The 20,763-nt window shown below is 43.2% G+C and overlaps 1 protein-coding gene across 1 annotated transcript in view; it reads right to left on the bottom strand.

The window, feature by feature from the left end:
• Positions 1-318: 318 nt before the first annotated feature.
• The window catches only part of COL4A1 (collagen type IV alpha 1 chain), a 217,260-nt gene continuing 196,815 nt past the window's right edge, over positions 319-20,763 (bottom strand). The window contains exons 46-52 of the mRNA XM_045007958.1: positions 20,436-20,564; positions 17,824-17,922; positions 12,203-12,415; positions 10,619-10,796; positions 7,306-7,420; positions 4,248-4,420; positions 319-1,827 (exon numbers count right to left, since the gene is read on the bottom strand). Of these exons, the coding sequence (XP_044863893.1) occupies positions 1,746-1,827; positions 4,248-4,420; positions 7,306-7,420; positions 10,619-10,796; positions 12,203-12,415; positions 17,824-17,922; positions 20,436-20,564 (989 nt within the window). The 3' untranslated portion in view covers positions 319-1,745. The remainder of the gene's footprint in view (positions 1,828-4,247; positions 4,421-7,305; positions 7,421-10,618; positions 10,797-12,202; positions 12,416-17,823; positions 17,923-20,435; positions 20,565-20,763) is intronic.

The following is a 20,763-nucleotide window of genomic DNA, read 5'->3' as shown; positions in this document are numbered from 1 at the left end:
CCAGGACTTTCAGTGCCGGGTCGGGGCGGATTCAGCTCTGCCCACCAGGCAGACTATAGTGGTCCCTCACTCTCCAGTTGGAAGGGAGGCCACTCTGCCTCATGTACAGGTAGCTTTTTGACCTCTGATTTAATTCAAGTGAGATTTTTAATTTGAAAAAAAACCCAAACACCTCAACATAAGACCTGTGTTGATAATGTGTCAACCATGTTTTGCCTTCCATTACTAGTTCTTGTAAGGTGTCAGAGCTGTCTCCTTATTTCCTCCTGTCAAAAATATTTTATGGTTTCAAGATGTGCAGAACAAAAATGATCTAAGGTTTCATCAAGCTTGTACATTTATTAGTGGCTTATTAAGAAATAATTTATTGTTGCTGGGTAAACAGGAATAACAAATTAGTAAAAAAATTTTTTTACACAAATAGTTTTATTACAAATTTGATTTTTTAAGAAATACACATTTAAGAAATGACATAAAAGGCCTTGGCATTGTCAAAAATATTTTTGTATTTGCATGGTTATAGTCTATAAAATAGTTTTAGACACAGATGTGCTCAAACATCAGAATATTTGCATAGAGATCCAATAGAACTATTTCTTTGAACATTTCAAAAAACTTTTTTGGGGGAATATTAACAAAATTAAGGCCTTTTAAATTTGAAAATCAAGTCATTCAGTGTGTGATTAGTTTTTAAAACTCTGAAAATATTAAATACAGAATAAACATTGTAAGCTCAAAGCACGTTTTACTATAATAAACACAAATAGCCATTAACCTGGGTTCATTCTCTGCAATTTACATTTAGGTACTGAAATGAGCGAAAGAAAACAGATGTTTCACATTAAGTATTTTGGCATTTAACATCTAATTTATGACACTGTATTGAAAAAGAGGAAAAATGATGTAAGCTTCTTTTTGAAATTGTAGCAAACTCAAAGCTTGATTTGCCTAATTGTTGATACCTATATAAATTACTAATATATATATATATATTTTTTTTTTCCTAACCACAACTGGACCATTCCTTATTCCACAGGAAAAATTGTTCCACTGCATGAAGAAGCTGCATAGTACCAAACATAGCAGAAACACTTAATTGCCCATTTGTGGAACTAGTTTGGCAAACCCTTCCTTTGGAGCATAGTCCCACTGAAACCAATAGGACTAGGGTGGAAGTAAGCACTACAAATAGAAAAGCAAGCTGGATGGCACCCTATGTTTTGAAAATATGGATACTTGCTCTTTAACCATAATCTGTAATCACAAAACTCTTCTTTATATTAGTATTACTTTGTACAGGAACAATAAGTACATACCTAAGAGTCTGGAATTTTGAGATAGCTAGACAATGGTAATAGCATACGTATCTGGGTAGGAGAAATGAATCTAAATATATAATACAAGAAAGGGGAGTCAAAAGTAAGGCACAGCAACATACCTCCTAGCACCTTTGATTTTTTCTGCATGAACTCTGGCTTTTTGATACTGTCAGTGCATTGCATTTACATAAACATTTCTTTTACCAAAAGTGCCATTTGGTATTTGAAGCTTATCTTTGTTGTCTCTTTTCTTCTTCAGCTAGTACAGGGCCAGTAAAGCAGTGCGTGTTAGTTATGCAAGTTCCTATAAGGCACTTTACTGTTTTCATACTGGACAACAATGAGGTACATATGATATAAGTCTAAGCTTCATTGCTGTTAAACAAATAGCACCATATTGTGACATTAGTTGAAATTCAAAAGTCATTATGTTCTTCTCATACAGACTTGACAACGGCTAACGTTTGAGCGCAAGTCCCCTGCTTTCAGAGTTGAAGGAGTAGGTTTCCTATTAAAAAAAAAAGACAACCATCAATAACTGCTAATACAAAAATATCAGTTTGCAAGTTTATTGTTAACTTGGCAGTGTTTTTAATACAGAAGTTTAGTCTGTTAATGAAAAACTGAGAAACGCTGGCAGAGCTGAATCGAGTGCCTAGGTCTCTGCAGACTATCCGGTCACTTCTTCCAGAAAATCAGTCATAGTAATTTGCTATTCTTAATGGGGGGAATGACTATATACAAAGTGTTGTCAAAATAAACAAAACAAACTGAAAAAGATCTGTCTCTCTAAACTCTTTAGTTATAAGGAATTATTAAAAACAAAAGTGGGTAAAATATTTTTAGACAGAAGTATGATTTTTTTTGTATTGACTATGTGCCTTTAATAATCCAGACCTCAAGCCTGCAATTCAAATTCACATGAGGTAAGGTTGCAGGATTGGTCCCCTACCCAAGGGTGTATGATGTACAAACTAGGACTGTTGTAGGGATATTAAAGAAGGTTTATATTAGACATGGTTTATATGAAAAATGACTTATTGTTAATTGATGCCTCATAACTAAAGGTTTATGTTAAAAGTAAATTTGTGATTCTAACCTGCAAGCCACCAGCTGTGTCTGTGTGAAGCCTGCTCAAAGAAATACTTTGTATAAAACTTGTTAAACATTAATTAACTCTAAATAAGCCAAAACAGTAGCTGCTATAGTGTATAGATAGAGACCCCCACCCTCTGTAAGTTTTCATCTCACTTTATCTTTCATTGTTAAAAGACAGGGAGTCTCACATAAATTGGTAACACCCCAAAAAGCAAAGAGACAGTGAAATAGATGTGATTAAGATAGAGAATGTATGTGACTGAATGGTTAGGGAGTTACCAGTCTGAAGAATTCAGTGTTGGCTGAAGAAGGTGTCAAGTGGGATCAACCAGATGACCCACCACACCTCAAAGGAAGGAAAAACAAGTATCTGACAGAATGGAGCCAGCCATCTGCTGATTGATTTAGCAACAGCAGAATGAAGCAACTCCTATCAACTAACATAGGGAAAAATCCCTATAAAACTGGACTCTAAAGAATAAGGATTTTGAGTCTATGGTTCTGATACCAGCCTCCAGGAGCATCAGATGCATCTGACACAGGCTCGGCTCCATCCTCATGACCAAGATACCTGGCCAGTAACTTGGCATGAGCAACATCTAGGCTGGTAACTATAACATCTATACAGAACCTGAATGAATGATTGTGTGGATGAATATGTGTGTGTGTGTGTATAAGGAATAAGTAGTAATGGAAACAAGTAGGAAAACATTGTCTTTTGTTTTGTTATGGTATTTACAATAAATGTGGCATCTTTGCCTTATCCCTCTTAATAAGATCCTGCTGGTTTTTATTATATTGGTACAACACTGTTTCTGTGGTGTTCATAAAGAGAAAGGGATGCTAAGCTTTACAGTTCTCACCTTGTGAGGGACATAAGGAATAAAGTAACTATGATGCTCATTCTTCTCTCTTTTTCTCTGAGTAGCCTTCCTTGTACTAAAGAGTGATATTTATTCTTGGGTAGCGGCTAGCACAAGGCTTTGCATCACTTAATTCCTCAATTTAGAGCCTAAATAGTACAGACGTTGTGCATAGGCCCTTCTGCACAGGGTGAAGGTCATGGGTGAATGATAAATAATTGTTCAAGCTCATTCAGTTCTCTGCCTCTCTGAGTATGTCTACCCTGCAATTAGATACCCATGGCTGGCCCATGCCAGCTGACTCCGGCTCACAGGGCTCTGTTTAACTATGGTGTAGATGTTTGGGCTTGGGCTGCAGTCCAAACTCTGGGACCCTCTCATCTCACAGAATCCTAGAGCCTGGGCTCCAGCCCAAGCCTGAACGTCTACACCACCATTAAATACCCTATTAGCCCAAGCCCTGTGAGTCCCAGGCAGCTGGCACAGGCAAGCCACAGGTTTTCATTCGCAATGCACACATACCCTTTCTGAGGAGATGTCAACAGCTGTGCTAGTTTGCAGTGGTTCTATTATGAGCTAATATCCACTAGGGATGAGATTATGCTCTTGGTTAATTTCTATCAAGATGTCAGTGTATCCCAATTACGACTGAAATCACACAAGTGAAACACAGGTGTGGTGGAGGTACAAACACTCTTAGGTCATCCTAAAAGGAATACTGTAAATAGGTTTCATTTGGTAAATACTACCAAAATGTATATTCATTATTTCTCCCAAAAAACATTATTTTTACAAGCATTTTAACTGTATATCTTAATCAAATAGACTACCAATAGCTATTCATCTTTTAAGCTTAATCTAGAACAATCCTAGTGTTACTTTAAAGCAAGTTTCACACTGTTGCTTTTACAGATGTATAGTAAGCCGTGAATATGAATTTTAGAAAGAAAAATCAACTATAACTTACTTGAACATCTCGTTTCTCTCTATAGTGGCAAGCCAAAAACTGTAAGCATTTGCATAATAGTTACAAGTTCCACGACCATGGCATTCTATGAAGGGAGCACTGCGGAACTCCTCTAGACAGGAACCTGGAGATGCCAGAGCTTGCCCGGAACCCTCAGCACCAGCGCTGGTATGCTGGGAAAATGCAAGTAAATCAATCAGGTTAGAAATATCTAACTCAGAGGTTGGCAACCTTTCAGAAGCGGTGTGCCGAGTCTTCATTTATTCACTCTAATTTAAGGTTTCATGTGCCGGTAATACATTTTAATGTTTTTTAGAAGGTCTCTCGCTATAAGTCTATATATTATATAACTAAACTAGTGTTGTATTGTAAAATAAACAAGGTTTTCAAAATGTTTAAGAAGCTTCATTTAAAATGAAATTAAAATGTTGGTCTTACGCTGCCGGCCCGCTCAGCCCGCTGCTGGTCTGGGGTTCTGTTCACCTAGGCCGGCAGGGGGCTGAGCGAGGCCTGCGGCCGGGACCCCGGCTGGCAAGGGTCTGTCAGCCAGAACCCCAGACCAGCAGCGGGCTGTGCGGGGCCGGTAGCCAGGACCCAGAGGGCTGGGGGCAGAGGGCTGGAGTCAGGGCTGGGGGCTGGGTATGTGCGGGGGTGTAGGTGTCAGGGCAGAGGGGGAGGCTGGGTATGGGTGGGGGTGCCAGAGTCAGGGCTAGGGTTGTGGGGTGGGGGGAGATGAAGAAGTCAAGCAGAGGGCTGGGTGTGTATGAGGGAGGTACAGGGCTCAGGGCAGGGGCCTGCGGGGTGTGCAGGGCTCAGGGCAGAGGGCGTGGTGTGTGTGTGGTGGGGGTCAGGGCTCAGGGGAGAGGGCTCGGTGATTGCTCCCCTAAGAACTCCCAACCCCACTGCTCCTTGTCCCCTGACTACCCCCTCCTGGGACCCCTTCCCCCAACTGCCACCCAGGACCCCACCCCCTATCTAAGCCTCCCTGTTCCTTGTCCCCAGACTGAACCCTACCCCCTACCTGTCCCCTGACTGCCCCGACCCTTATCCACACCCCCGTCCCCAGCCAGACCCCCGGGACTCCCATGCCTATCCAACCACTCCCTGCCCCCTGACAGGACCCCCAGAACTCCTGATCCATCCAACCCCGCCCCACTCCCTTCCTGCCCCAACCCCTCTCCACACCCCTGCCTCCTGACAGGACCCTCAGAACTCCCAACTCATACAACCCTCCCAGCTCCTTGTCCCCTGACCACCCCCTCCAGAGACCCCCCACCCTAACTGCCCCCCCAGGATCCTCCTTGCTCTCGGTCCCCTGACTGCCCTGACCCCTATCCACCCCCTGCCCCCTCACAAACCCCGGGACTCCCTGCCCCATCCAACCCCCACTGCTCCCTGACTGCCCCCTCCAGAGACCCCCACCCCTAGCCACCCCCACCCCCCGTCTGCTCCCTGTCCCCTGACTGCCCCCACCTCTATCCAACCCCCCCAGCCCTGGGCCCCTTACCATGAGGCTCCACACAGAGCTAGATACGCTGCTCCGTGGGAGCACACAGCCCCGCCCCTCCATTTGAGCGGGGAGCATGTCTGCCTCCCTGCAGAGCCAAACGCTGCCGCACGGGAGCGCGCATCCCCAACCCCCAGAGCGCTGCGCATGGCGGCAGGGCTCTAGGGGAGGGGAGAAGGCGGGAGAGGGGCCGGCAGCTTGCTGCGCTCGGCCCGGTGCTCCGGCCCGGGAGCGCGGACCCCGCGGCTTGCCGTGCCGGGAGAGTGGGGCCATTTGCCCACCCTGTGCGCATGGCTATGCTTCTGCTCCCTGCCCCTGCGGGGGGAGCAGAGGGCAGAGGAGAGCGGGCCGGGCTGGACAGGATTTTTAATGGCATGCTGGAGTCCCGGCAGGCTCCAGCATGCCATTAAAAATTGGCCCGCGTGCCGTCTTTGGCACGCGTGCCATAGGTTGCCGACCCCTGATCTAACTCTTTAAGGCCAGGTCTACACTGGAGGGGGGAGGGGATCGATCTAAGTTACACAACTCCAGATACGTTAATTACGTAGCTGAAGTCGACATACTTAGATCTACTTACCGCGGTATCTTCACTGCGGTAAGTCAATGGCTGATGCTTTCCCATCAACTCCGCCTGTGCCTCTTGGCCTGGTGGAGTACCGGAGTCGACGGGAGAGCGCTCGGTAGTTGATTTATCGTGTCTAGTCTAGACACGATAAATCGACCCCCGCTGGATTGATCGCTACCCGTTGATCCAGCAGGTAATGTAGACAAGCCCTTAGTGACAGTAGGTTGTAACTCTTTTAAACCAATACTTTGCCATATGCATTTCCCCCCCTCTTTTCAGTAATGTGGTGGAGAACCTGCTGCTGCTCTTTCCTCCTGCTTTGGGATAATGGGTGGTCAGTTGGGAGCAGTGGGAGTCTGGGAAAACTGGGAGGATAGTGGGAGGAATGGTTTCCAGGGGCAGGGTATCTTGGGCCCTGGGAGGAGCATGGTGTTGAAGGCAATCAGGGAGAGTATGGAATCCACTGGTGTTAGGGCCCACAGAACTGAATTGCCTTGCATTACCAGAGACTGTGTCAGATAAAGTTTGGTACTGAAGCACACCAGAGACTGCACAAAAGATCAAAAATTCAATTAGACAAAGGCCCTATTCATGGAGAGATCAGGAAGAGCAGAGGCAGTGGCTCTATATTGCTCTGTGAAGGTTCTGCAACCCTGATCTGGAGGGACAGTAGGAAGGTCTGTTAATTTCCATGTTCATTTAGTCCTTGGCATTTGTGTTGAAGCTGTAAACAAGGGAATGACAGTGTGTTTTGTGAGAGGAATTACTTTGCTAGAAACTAGAAAGTGAATTGTTACTAAATTATTCTCTCACATTAACTAAATAGCCAACATGTTTCTAAAGTCACCAAAAGAGCAGAGACCTCATCCTCTGACCCTTGTTTCCCTGCAATAGCACAGACAGACAGTACCTTTCTAAAGGCAGGAATATATCAAACACCAGCATAAATTATTTTTCTGATCCAGGTGATATCCTGGTGCACTTACCATTACAAAGGAGTAACCAATCCAAAGCGACATCCAGCCTTCAGGGCACAATGGTATTTGAACTGTTTGGCTGTGAACTGCAATTACCATGGCAGGAGCCTCACACACAGAGCATCTATAAAGAACAGGACAGCAAGGAACTCAATGTACTTGGAATAGTAACATTTATTTCCTCTTTTCAGGAGTTGTTTGCACAGCAAGTTCAGAATTTACAAGACCAACACTAGGAAAATCAGACCTTTGGAGTCACTAATCCTACTCGTCTTCACTGGATAAAGGAAAGGAAGGGCCTTATTATTATAAACTGAATAGTTTAATACATTTACCCTTTTTTCTCTTTTAAATTTTAAATTTCAACAGCCAGCATATGTGAAATGTTATTAATACTGAAGGGAAAATGGCTAAAGAACTAGAAGAAGGTCTGGTGAGACCAGGAGCAACTAGGATCAACACATTACTTTAGCTGTAGACTTATATGACTTCTGGAGAGAACACCAGCACTTCTTGGAGGAACTGAAGACTTCTTGGGAAGGCCAGTGAAACATTTAAAGATGAGGGTTCCATATGTATTCCCTTTAAAGGTGACTTTTATTTATGTCTGGGGTCCTTATCTCTGAATAAAGGACAACTTAGCCAACCAACTGGAACATTGGGCTTGAGAAAACAACATTCTGAGAGGTTTACAAACAAAGATTCTTTTAGTTCAGGTATGTACATTCTACTTCTGACCTGCTGGCTCCCAAAATAAGCAGGAGGCTCAGGCTCAGTAACTCCTTGGTGGGCGTCTCTCTCTCTTTGCTAAGACTGCCAAACAAAGTACTAATAAATCCAGTTATGATGCAAATGATAATCATATGGGCTCCCGCTAATTAGGAATTTGACTGGGATCACTAATTCCTTGCTTGCAGCACAGCCCTAAAAATAGCCACTTTTAATTAGCACTGGCCCTTTTGGTTCAAACCAGATACCTAAGATGAACAGCTTGGTATTGCATTATCAGAGCAACAGAGAAATTAAGTATAACAAGCAGGAATAAGCTGGGTTCTGTTAAATCTACAAAAGCAAAGAAATTCAGAGTGAAAGCATCTACATTTGACATAAAAGGATTCACACACTGCCTAGAACTCCAGCACAAAAACTACATGGTTATTTTAAGAAGCACAGCAATGAAAGAGAAAAAAATAGAATGTAAAAGGCGCCTGGTACTTGCTTTGCTTCAAGAGATTTCTGGTGCATCAATGAATGCCTTTGGGACAAAGGAAGTCTCTTGAACCAGGGCAGGCAAGTGACACTTTTACATCTTTTCAAATTTTCAATGCAGGATGATGATGGTTTAACAGTCTCAAATAATAAAAGAAATGAACAGACTATGAAGATAGCCTTCTGCTTTGAGATTACAGTGGCATGCACAGATACAAAAGAACATATTAAAATAATTTCACTCTGCACCACCTTTCCATGGCAACTCTTGGCACAGTAGAATCTTTTAGAATCCAGGGTTCAAGGGAAAGCTGCAAGATCTACAAATCTTTATAAAGCACCACACATACTCTGTATGCATAGGATAGTGGGCAGTTTAAGGGCAAATTTCAACAGTGGTCTCTTTGTTCAAGATTTTCAAGAGTGACTCAAGGGATTTTGGGTACCTGACATGAACAACTTAATGGGGCTTAGTTTTCAGAGGGAGAGCACTCACCATTTTCTGAAAATTAGATCCTTTTTAGGCATCGCCAGTAGAGCACAAAAAAGGCAGACACCCCAAATCCCTACTCTCTCTCTCTTTTTTTTTTTAATATTGGCCAAAATCTGTACAATCAAATTTTGAGGCATTTTGGGTATCAAAAAACTGGGAATTAAGTACAGAAGTAATATTTGCATAAGTTGGGTCCAGCTACACAATTGACACATAAAACTCCAAGTCTGGGGACACACAAAGTTGTGTTGCCATGCAGGAGTGATATTTCATTCTTATGAATCCTTTTTAAAAATTGGCCCTTAGCTTGTTCATGTTATATGAGAAACAAACAGCCATGTTAAGTACTTTGATATGCTGGATACCTATGATGGGGGATATTATCTTAGAATTGTCTGGATAACTAATATACATAGACACATGTGTCATGCTCCCTCCCTTGGAAAGCCCACCAGAGCAATTTCCACTCCCACTCATCTCCATGGTAGGGAGAGAACACAGGAGTTGTTAGGGTGTCTATACAGTAGCTGGGAGGACAGCTGTATGGATGCAGTAGCATAAGTGGTTGGTTGAACTAGTTGCCTGAATTAAATCCCACCCAACCTCCTTTGTATGTAGTTGGGCAGCTAGCCCGAGCCGCTGCCCATGCCACTGTAGCCACACTGCTATTTTTAGCATGCTAGCCTGAGCAGAGCTAGCATGTGTCTGTCTATCCAAGATGGGAAGCATCCTCCCAGCTGCTGCATAGGCATAACCTCACACTCTAGGATCAGGACGGCCTATGAAGTCCCTGCCTGACCCCTGTGTGTCATGATTATCAATTTAGTAAGATGTTGGAGCTCCTTTCTCAGATCCTAATTAAATCATAATGGTGCAGCCCACTAAGTTCATGTGATCTCTTCTGCCTTAAGCCTTGTGCATGTTACATAAGGACACAGTTTATGCTAGAAAATTAAAAAAAAGAAATAGGACCAAATCCACAGCTAATATAAACTGGTGCAGCTCAAATGAGCTCAATGTAACTACGTCAGTTTACACCAGCTGATGAGTCAGTTCTACAAATAGTAAATGATTGCTTTACAGTACTACACCCGGTTCCTTTGCAATATTGTTTGCTTTAAACTAACCCTAGTTGTATTCAAGCACCAAAGCAATGTCCAAAACAATGCAGCATACTGCATGATAGTTAAAACAGACATTGATATATTTTCAAAAGATATTGAGCCACAAAGTGCTTCTAATAAGAGCTGAGTATAAAAACAGAAATTATTTTTTCCCTTGGAATTTTGAATAAAAATCAAAATTTCTGTTTAATTCAAAATTTCCTGTTGTATTTTTTCAATGAATCAATTCAAAATAAATATTTTTGTTTCATATGAATTAAAATAATCATTTTTTGGCTTGGGATTTCTTCACTTTTTCCAGTGGAAAAGGTGTAGGGACTCAAAATATTTTCATTTTAATTCAAATCAATATGGAAAAATTCCAATCATTTAATTGAAAGTAAAATCAGGATATTCTGAGTGATATGAAAAAAGCTTGATGAAAATTTTTTGACCAGCTCTATTTTTAATAGGTCTTCTGCATATTCATAATCAATGTGGCAAGAGCAATACTCACCTACTGATGAATGGCCTGATATTGTCACCAGTGATAGGTGCCATACTCATTGGCATGGGTTCAGGAGTAGACAGCCAGTAGGAATAGTCATTCCTTGATGCAAAGTTGCATACATTATTGATATTGCAGAACAAGAATGGCATAGTGCTAAATTTACGAAGACAGCTCCCTGCTGTGCCTGAAAGTGTAATAAAAAGGTTAATGTGTAAAACTCCATTCGAGTGAATATTTGGCAATGGCATATTTTAATCAGTGCAATTTTGATGACAGTGCACAATGTTTAAAGTGCTAACATGGCAATCTTGACTCTGAAACTCACTTCCTGGCTCACTCCAGCAGGTTGGTGAGTGCATAAGGGAGGTTCTGATAAGAGTCTGAGAGGGGAGGGCAAGCTTGTTTTGCTCCTTTATAAATCCCAATGGCAGACCCCAATCAGACTTTAAAATATTTTTTTCCCCTCAGCTCCATGGTAGTCAAGTTTATATAATGGTTGCTTCTAGAATTGTATATTTGTTTATCAGATGCCAAAAGATACATCAAAGCAACAATAAGATCACAAACTTAAATATAAAAAGTCAGGGAATGCAAAACTTAAGGGCTTTTCAGTAACACCAGCACATTTACATTAAACAAAGATGATATTTTTGATTACTAGCTAGTAAATTACCCAAACTAGCAATCAAATATATTATAAATGTGCAATGCCTTGAATGCCTGAGGTTCTCTGGTCAAAGAAGTCATTGTGTCCTCGTAGTCGGCTGACCCGCACCCTGGGCTCGGCTGTAGTTTCATTGAGTCTCTTGTCCCTAGGTCCCCTAAGGGCAGGGCTTAAATTCTCATGGAGTATTTTCCTGGGGCCCCCAGGCCCCTCCACCCCCAACTTGCTATAAAAACTCCAGGGAGGCTGAATCTAAGCCCTGCCTATGGGAGCCCCACTTGTGGGCAATCTCACTATTCCCAGCAGGTGTTCAGCTCACTGCCGGGGTCTTTTCACAGTCCAGCTACACTTCACTTGTCTCTATAGTCCCTGGAGGTGCTTTCCAGGTCCCGTCACAGGTCACTGATGGGAAGCAGCCCTTCAGGGCCCTTGTCAGTAATAAGCTTGTAATGTCAATCTTCCTCTGCCGAAAGCTGAAGGTGTGGGGAGTCGGGGGGAAGGAAAGGCTGGCCCCTGCCTCAGACTGAGCTCCCCTTGCTACTAGAGCTCATTAGCAGTCCCTAGCAGTATTCCTGCTCCCAGGCAAATTTCCCCCCTTTTCTGTGGCTTGTTTCACCATTTTAAACTCTCCTTCTACAGGTGGAGCATGTTCTGCAGGTGCACCTAAGCCTTTCTACCTGTGGGATGGAGGTATGTCCCATCACGCTCCTCAGTGCATGTTTGTGCAGTGCTCGAAAAGGGTAAAGCACTTTAATAGCTATAAGTAAGTGTGATTATTATGCAGTCTGTGCTCTACATAGTGTAGTATGAGCCTACAAATAAGATAAATATTTGTTTGGTTTGTACTGAAATGAAGCTGCATTACACACTCATCAGTAATGCATGCTAACATCTTCTTTGATTTGATCGATTTTATGATTTCTTACCCAAATCCTGACCATGTGCCCTTTCATTGCCTTGTACGTAAAGTAAGGAGTAGCCATAGTACATCAGTTTAGTTCCAGATGGACATTCTGGTTCTTCAATGGTTTGGCTGTGTCTGGTAACAAGGAAGCCATGAGCGACCGATGGTGTGCCTGGTGGGCCCATGGACCCTGGTAAACCCTCAGGGCCTGGTGGACCTCTGGCTCCTCGTGGACCTACAAGACAGAAAGTCACATTTACCTCTTTTTTATTTCTAGAAGTGTTGATAGAGAGAATCCAATCTGAGCCATCAATTGAATATTTATTTTCAATGTATACAGCTACTGTATGATCGCACTCGGTTGAGCAGACTGCACACAGTGTTGATAATAACAATTTTAAATGATCAGGAAACCAATGATTATGCCTTATGTATTTGTATAGTATTTTGTATTTAACCTTGCACTAGAGTTAAACGTTTTATCTGGGGAGAAAAATTACTCTGCAGTGTTCAATACTACTTTACTTAAATTTCTTAAACTCTAACACATAAAGGAAAATAACGTAGACAATGGAAGTAAATGAAACCAAAGTACTCTGAATGATTATTAAATGTCTCTAACACTGCCTTCAGAGAAAGTGTGCCAACTTCTGATGGAGCTGAAATTAAAGCAAGTAAAGGGAACTAGAGAACTGCGGCTTGCCAGGCAATCACGGTTAAGAATTTGAACTGTCTGAAATTACAACACATATTAAATGAAAAAACAACAAAAAATTTGAGTGCAACATTAAGACTGGGGGAAATAAGCACTCAGACATCAGCAAGTTCTGTAAAATAAAGGTTTCTCTTGCGCTGTTAAAGTGCCCATTTTGTTCATCCATGTTGTTTACAATATACATAATACACCTCTACCCTGCTATAACGCGGTCATGGGGAGCCAAAAATCCCTACTGCGTTATAGCTGAAACCCTGTTATATTGGGGTAGGGGCGGCAGGGCTCTGGTGGTGATTTAAAGGGCCCGGGGCTCCCCGCAGCAGCCGGAGCCCCGGACCCTTTAAAGCGCCACCAGAGTCCCACTGCTACCGCGCTATACACGAACCCATGTTATATCGGGTTGCATTATAGCAGGGTAGAGGTGTACATGGAAGTTAACATTTTCTGAGGTTAGAAGGACCAGAAGATACTAGAGGGCAGATTGTAATTGGGAGCGTGTACATGGGGGGAAGAGTAGGAGGGTGGATGGAGCCTTTTCCTGTGCCAGCCCCGTGCAAGGACCAGGGAAAAAATACAGCTTCTGTGCTTGAGGATGCACAGAGACTGCCCCCCCTCCTTCACTCTTAAGGGATGAGCATCACCTCAAAGGGAGCAGGGAAGCGGGCCTCTTCCCCAGGCCTGCCTCTGCCCCAGCCATCATTATGGGCTAGGTGCACTGGAAAAGCAGGCTGCACAATCCTAAAGGATTTGATTTGATTAAGATTGCAAGATCTCCAGGCTTTGTAAGATGCTTGACCCATAGCTATAGTGAAGCCTCCATTCAAATATGTCCTTTGATGTTTTTCAAAAGTTCAGGTCCTGTGGATCTCTAAGCTTTAGAGGAATAGAGCTGCAGAGGTCTCATGTGTTGTGGGGCCTGTCAAATCCTCAGTGAAGAACTAGTTTGCTGGCAGATCTTACAAGCCGCAACTTCTGATTGTGTTAATTGTCTGCCACGTTTCCCAGCACAACTTCTTTGTTGCTTCATTCAAACAAATTGACCAAAGTTTCCAAGGAATGCAGCCTCCACAAGTTGCTAGCACACCTCCTTCTGCATCTATTCAGCCTCTGCAATTAACAAACTTTGGGAATGGTATGAGTGCCTACTAAAAAGTACAGAGCTAAATTGCTTGCTGCACTAACAATTCATGGGCACCACATCTATCTTTAATGGCATGTTTCTGATCTCTCATCAATGTAAATAAAGTCAGTGAAGTTACACCTGTAACCTTAGGCTCTGACCAGTGCCTACTGAAGTAAAAAAAAATACACTCTTATTGACTTCAGTGGTTGCTGGTCAGACCAATGTGCACTGACAGAATGTTCTTCTATGCATTTGGAGTCTTGCATTTTCAAGTATTTGTAATTTTATGTATTTTTTTTCAAATGTAGCAAATCACATACTGTTCATTATAGCCTAATCAGGCATCAAATCCGAAAGTTCATCTATTTTTGAGTAAGCCCCATGTGATAAGAAAGATGGTTCTATTTTATTTATTTTTAAAATGGAAAATGTTTCTTTATGCTCTCATGATTCAAATGGCTAAAGGGATTTTGTTTAAATTTTCTCAAGCTATTCCTCTGTGGGCAGATACCTATCTTATAGAGCTAGAGGGGACCTTGAAAGGTCATTGAATTCAGTCCCCTGCCTTCCCTAGCAGGACCAAGTAGATTTTTTGTTGTTGCCCCAGATCCCTAAATGGCCCTCTCAAGGATTGAACTAATAACCCTGGGTTTAGCAAGCCAATGCTCAAACCACTGATCTATCCCCCCAAGCATAAAATTTCAACCCCAAAACTTCAGAAAGTTACAGGAGTGTGAAAAAAAGGAAATTATAATGGAACTTGTTTTGCAAGATTATTATAAGAGGTTCAACAAGGACAAGTGCAGAGTCCTGCACTTAAAAAGGAAGAATCCCATGCACTGCTACAGACTAGGGACTGACTGGCTAAGCAGCAGTTCTGCAGAAAAGGACCTGGGGATTACAGTGGTAGAGAAGCTGGGTATGAGTCAGCAGTGTGCCCTCATTGCCAAGAAGGCCAATGGCATATTGGGCTGTATTAGTAGGAGCCTTGCCAGCAGATCGAGGGAAGTGATTATTCCCCTCTATCTGGCACTGGTGAGGCCACATCTGGAGTATTGCGTCCAGTTTTGGTCCCCACACTACAGAAGGGATGTGGACAAATTAGAGAGAGTCCAGTGGAGGGCAACAAAAATGATTAGGGGGCTGGGGCATATGATTTATGAGGAGAGGCTGAGGGGACTGGGCTTATTTAGTCTGCAGAAGAGAAGAGTGAGGGGGGATTTGATAGCCTTCAATTACCTGAAGAAGATGGAGTTAGGCTGTTCTCAGTGGTGGCAGATGACAGAACAAGAAGCAATGGTCACAAGTTGCAGTGCGGGAGGTCTACGTTGGATATTAGGAAACACTATTTCACCAGAAGGGTGGTGAAGAACTGGAATAGGTTACCCAGGGAGGTGGTGGAATCTCCATCCTTAGAGGTTTTTAAGGCCCGGCTTTACAAAGCCTTGGCTGGAATGATTTAGTTGGTGTTGGTCCTGATTTGAGCAGGGGATTGGACTAGATGACCTCCTGAGGTCTCTTCCAATCCTAATATTCTATGACTCTATGATTATAGTGGTTAGAATTGCTATCATCTATTATTTTCAGATCTATCTATCTATCTTTCTTAGGTTTTTCTAAAGTGTCCTTTACCATGGATTGTAAGTAATATGCCAGGGATCGGCAACCTTTGGCATGCGGCTCGCCAGGATAAGCATCCTGGCGGGCCGGGCCCGTTTGTTTACCTGTCACGTCCGCAGGTTCGGCCAATTGCAGCTCCCCCTGGCTGCGGTTCACCATCCCAGGCCAATGGGGGCTGCAGGAAGTGGCGTGGGCCGAGGGATGTGCTGGTTGTATTGGCCTGGATCGGCGAACTGTGGCCAGTGGGAGCTGCGACTGGCCGAACCTGCGGACGCAGCATGTAAGCACCCTGGCGTGCCGCATGCCAAAGGTTACCGATCCCTGTACTATGCTGTGCTCTTAACATACAATACTGCAAATGCTTTGTACAGATCAATCAGTTCAACTGAAACAATTACTTATAATCTCAGAGAGACAAGGTGACCTGAAAAAGAGCTCTGTGTAAGCTCAAAACCTTGCCTCTCTCACTAACAGAAGTTAGTCCAATAAAAGATATTATCTCACCTACCTTGCCTCTCTCATGCCCTGGGACCAACACAGATACAACATATTGCTTATAATCTTGTTAGTTTACTAATATTCCTCTGCACATCTTCATTTTTATAATTTTCCAATCCAATCCAAACAATCTATTCTTTTATCATGGAGTGTTTTATATAAACAAACATATTGTAGGGATTAATAAGGGTTGGGCATCCCAGGCTGGATTCACACACTCTCTTGTATGTTCTGTAATGTCATGTGTGTGTGTCCCAATCCCCCCGCTCCAAATACTTGTCTAACTCTGCCTTTAACCCTAATTAAAGCTGTTCCTGTTGCTGCCTTCTGTGGAGAATTCCATACATGGTCTACCACCAGTGCTGCCTACTGAAGTTCTGCCTAGACTCCTTTGGGACCTGACTTTCCCCTAGTTTGGTTTATGCCCCTAATTGACAGAAAATCAGATACTCTTGTAGCTTCTATCCTTTCTATTCCCATCAGAACTGTACATACTTCACTGAGGTTTCTTCCTTTCCAGGGCTGCCCAGAGGAGGGGGCAAGTGGAGCAATTTGCCCCAGGCCCTCACGAGAATATAGTATTCTATAGTATTGCGACTTTTTTTATGGAAGGGGCCCCCGAAATTGCTTTGCCCCAGGCCCTCTGAATCCTCTGGGCAGCCCTGTTCCTTTCCAAAGAATAGAGGCCTAGTCTCTCTGCCTTGCTGTAGAACTAAATTCAGAAAATAACTGAATCATTCTGGCTATCCTCTGCAGTACCTTTTCCATCTCTGTAACACCACTTTTATAATAAGACAACCAGAATTGAGCACAGTGTTCCTAACGGTGACCTAATTCATCACCTTCTTGTGCAGTGATTTTCTCATTTATTCAAAATCTCTGTTTCTTTCTTTGCTTTTAAAAGTGCTGCTAAACATCAGGCTTAAACTTTTAGAGATCCCTCCAATGTAACCCAAAATAAAAATACTCTTTCAGGTCCTATTTAGGTTAAAAAAAATCAATTAAATCAAAGTACCATATTAACTTCTGTTTCATTAAAACTAGGCAGAGATCTTAAATTCTCAATTCCTGATCACCAGGCTATCACTTTGAGGACTATGAATAACTTATTCTTTTGAATATATTGTTATCTTGAAGATATTTCTAGACTGTGAACATTTCCTTTCTGAGTCATCTTTTCTAGATTAAGCCATGTAAAATAAGACGCTTGACACTCAATAAAGGTATTATAAAATTCCACAGGTAATCTCTCCAAATCCAGAGTCTTTTCATTATTAATAATTGCATCGAACACATCTTCTCCTGCAGTTGTAACTGGTAGCTCTACCCTAACAGAAAGGTGGAGGTTTTGAACCTGTACATCTTTTATTCACTGTAGCTGTATTTTCTTTATCTGGGTATCTGATCTACCCCCATCTTTTATAAGGACTGGGGCAAATAACACATGGCCATATAATTCTATGTGAAATAGCCTTATCTGTCACTAAAATACATCAAAAAATCTCTTGGAGGTGCCAGAAATTCCTTCAATAACCATGTGCTTTTAAATGCTACAAGTGTTTTTGTTATGTGTCTCTGCTTCTTGTGCCATCTTTATCCAACTGCCAACCTTATTTTTCTTAATAAGCAATCTTTTATAGTCCCTTTGTAATGAAGAACAGAGTCTTTAAAGAATACACAGACTTACCTGGAGGACCAGAAGGACCAGGTTCTCCTTTCTGACCAGGTTGACCATCAAATCCTGGAATGCCAGGTTGCCCAGGTATACCCTCAGGTCCTGTCACTCCTGTTGAAATATAAGAAATAATTACAATTGGATCATAGAGACCTACTTGTTCTTGCTTTTTGGATTATGGGGTGGCACTACAGAAAAAAGCACATGCCCAGTACCTATAGGTAAATGCCAGTACCCAGAGCAGGTAGGTCGGGGTGCCTGCTGGGGGAAGGGTGTTGAGGGGTGTGGGATGGGAGAAGATCAAAATATAGCCACTGGAGGTGCACATTTGTAGCAACCGATTTCCTGCTAGCATTTGTTCAGACAGTGAGGATGATGCACAGGCTTTTCTCCTCATTCTGTGACAGCAGGAGTACAAGGCTGAAAGAGCTTCAAATAAAAGCCCATAAAGAGAGCCAAAAGTCAGTAACAAGTTGTGGGAAATTCACAGCCCTGCTAGGTCTTTGCCAGATTGGTTTTGGCTGTACCCGTTAGTTCAGTGCTTTATTTTGTAGCTGTTTGAGTGTGTTTTACTCTCATTTAGGCTGCTGTATGTAGGGGATGCAGTTTAACAGTACCAGCACCAAACTGGTACTTCCACTCTGCTCCAGATATTTCAGTTACACCTGTTCCTCTGCAGATACTGTATAGTGCAGTGTGACATTAAGGCTTTGAGATAACTACTGGAGCATGGCTACAGACTCCCTGTGGCCAAAGCCATATTCTGATTGGACAGTGAAGCCATTTGGATGATTTCACAGCCATTTAACCAACTCACAATAGTGAACGGCTATGACCCCAAGAAGAATCATCATGCCCTTTATGTTAAATAGATAATGCAAAAAGACAAATTGTCTTTCACCTTATTTCCCCATCACCTCCTTGTAAAATAATGGAAAGCAGGGAGAAGGAGTTTCTCCTTTAAAATGTTACTGATTTTGGAACCCTTCTGAACTGCAGCTTCCTATGCTCCCCCTTTCTCTTCCTCTTATTCACTCCCAGTGGAGCATAAGGCATCAACCATTCTCCTCCATTCATTTCGTTCTTGAGCGAGGCAGCAAATTTCATCCCACTTCATTCCCATGCCTTTCATTTCCTCTTCAATGGTCCTTCGCCACGTCCCCAATGGTCTACCTCTCCTCCTCCTTCCTTGTGGTGTCCATCGTAGGGCAATATGAGGGTGTCTATCAGCGCCCATTCTCAACACATGCCCCAACCATCTCCATCTTCGTTGTTTGGCTTCATCCACTATGTTGTTAATGCCCGTTAATCGGCTCATTTCAACATTGGTGATACACTGCGGCCAGTGTATGTTAAGAATTCGCCTAAGACACCTTTCTTCAAAACCCCGAAGCCGACTTTCTATCTTCTTGTTGGTCCTCCATGTTTCCGCCACATAAAGCAACACAGAGCGGACATTCGACCTGTAGATCTCTACCTTGGTTTTCATTTGCAAGATGGCCGACCTCCAAGGCCGATGCTCCCCCTTGCCAATCTAAAATGCTACTGGCCCTCGCCCACTTATGCCAGCCCTCTACTTTCCTGACCTCTCACCCCCTTTTTCTCCCTGCTTCTCTTAATCTCTTAAAAAAATGTAAACTTTCCAGTTTAGGTGTTTTATGTAAGTTTCATGCTAAATGCTGCTCAGTTCCACAGAGATGCTGGGCTAAGAGAGGCAGTGGGGACTCCTTGTTGAAGATCTGCTTTTGGCATTCCTGTAGTGTAGTTGTTCTCAAACTTTTTTTTTCGCGGACCACTTGAAAATTACTGAGGGTCTCGGCGGACCACTTAATGATCTTTCCAAATGTTGTTTGTACCGTTAGCTAACTATTGTAAAGCGCTTTGGATAAAAGCACTATATAAAAAAACCTTAATAATAATAAAGGTTTTTTTGTTCTACAAATAAAGAACACAACTCATATTTTAATATCAATAGTCTTACCTTTCTAATGCGATGGATGTGCCCTCTCTCCCCGGCCGCGGCAGCCCCCAAGCTGGGGCTGGGAAGGAAGGGGGTCTCTCCCCTGCCACAGCAGCCACGGAGCTGAGGCTGGGAAGGAGGGCCATCTCTCCCTGGCAGCCACAGCCCTAGAGCTGGGGAAAGTCTCCTCTTTCTCTGGCTGCCGCAGCCCTGCACATCCCAAATTCCTCCCACCCTCTCTTCTCACCCCACTGCCCCCTCCCACCTACCCCCTATTCCCCTTAAGACCACCACCTCACCTTACATGTGCATCTTCTCCAGGTCCAGACACCTAATTAGTGGAGCCGCGTGGCTCCACTACTTAGGTGGGTGGCCCTTCACTCTCTCGTGTGCAGCTACCCAGGCACACACCTTAGAGGGAACTATCTGTGGACCACCTGAATGGAGCTTGCAGAGCACTGGTGGTCCACAGACCACAGTTTGAGAACCTCTGAACTGGGACTTCAAAGAGAAGCATCACTTTCCTATAGGCAGCCACTACAGACATGGCTGGAGAAGCAGCTGAACAGAGCTTAATTTATGCCAATAGCCTGCTAACGCTCAGCCTGTCATAGCTTCTTTTTACATTATGCACCACCTATACGCAACTTTAAGACCCTCTCACCTTGTTGTCCTTTTGGACCTGGAAGTCCAGGGAGCCCTTTTAGACCAGCTGGTCCGACAGGGCCAGGTAAACCTGGTTCCCCTTTAAGAAGCTGATATGGACCTGGAGGACCTGGTGGACCTTGTAAACCTGTCAAAATCGATGAAGCAAATACAAAATAAAGTGTTTGTTATCAGACAATATAAATAATTAATAATTATGTGCATTAGCACCCAACGGTCACAATAAGGATTGGGCCCATTGTGCTAGGCTCTCTACAAATATTTTGGGATAGAAACCTAGTTCTAAGAGCGAAGAGCTTACAGCTAATTGTAAATTATCTTTACAG

The sequence above is a fragment of the Mauremys mutica genome, chromosome 1 (assembly GCF_020497125.1).
Source record: "Mauremys mutica isolate MM-2020 ecotype Southern chromosome 1, ASM2049712v1, whole genome shotgun sequence".
Lineage (NCBI taxonomy): Eukaryota > Metazoa > Chordata > Testudines > Geoemydidae > Mauremys > Mauremys mutica.
This window is presented reverse-complemented; position numbering and strand designations above follow the sequence as displayed.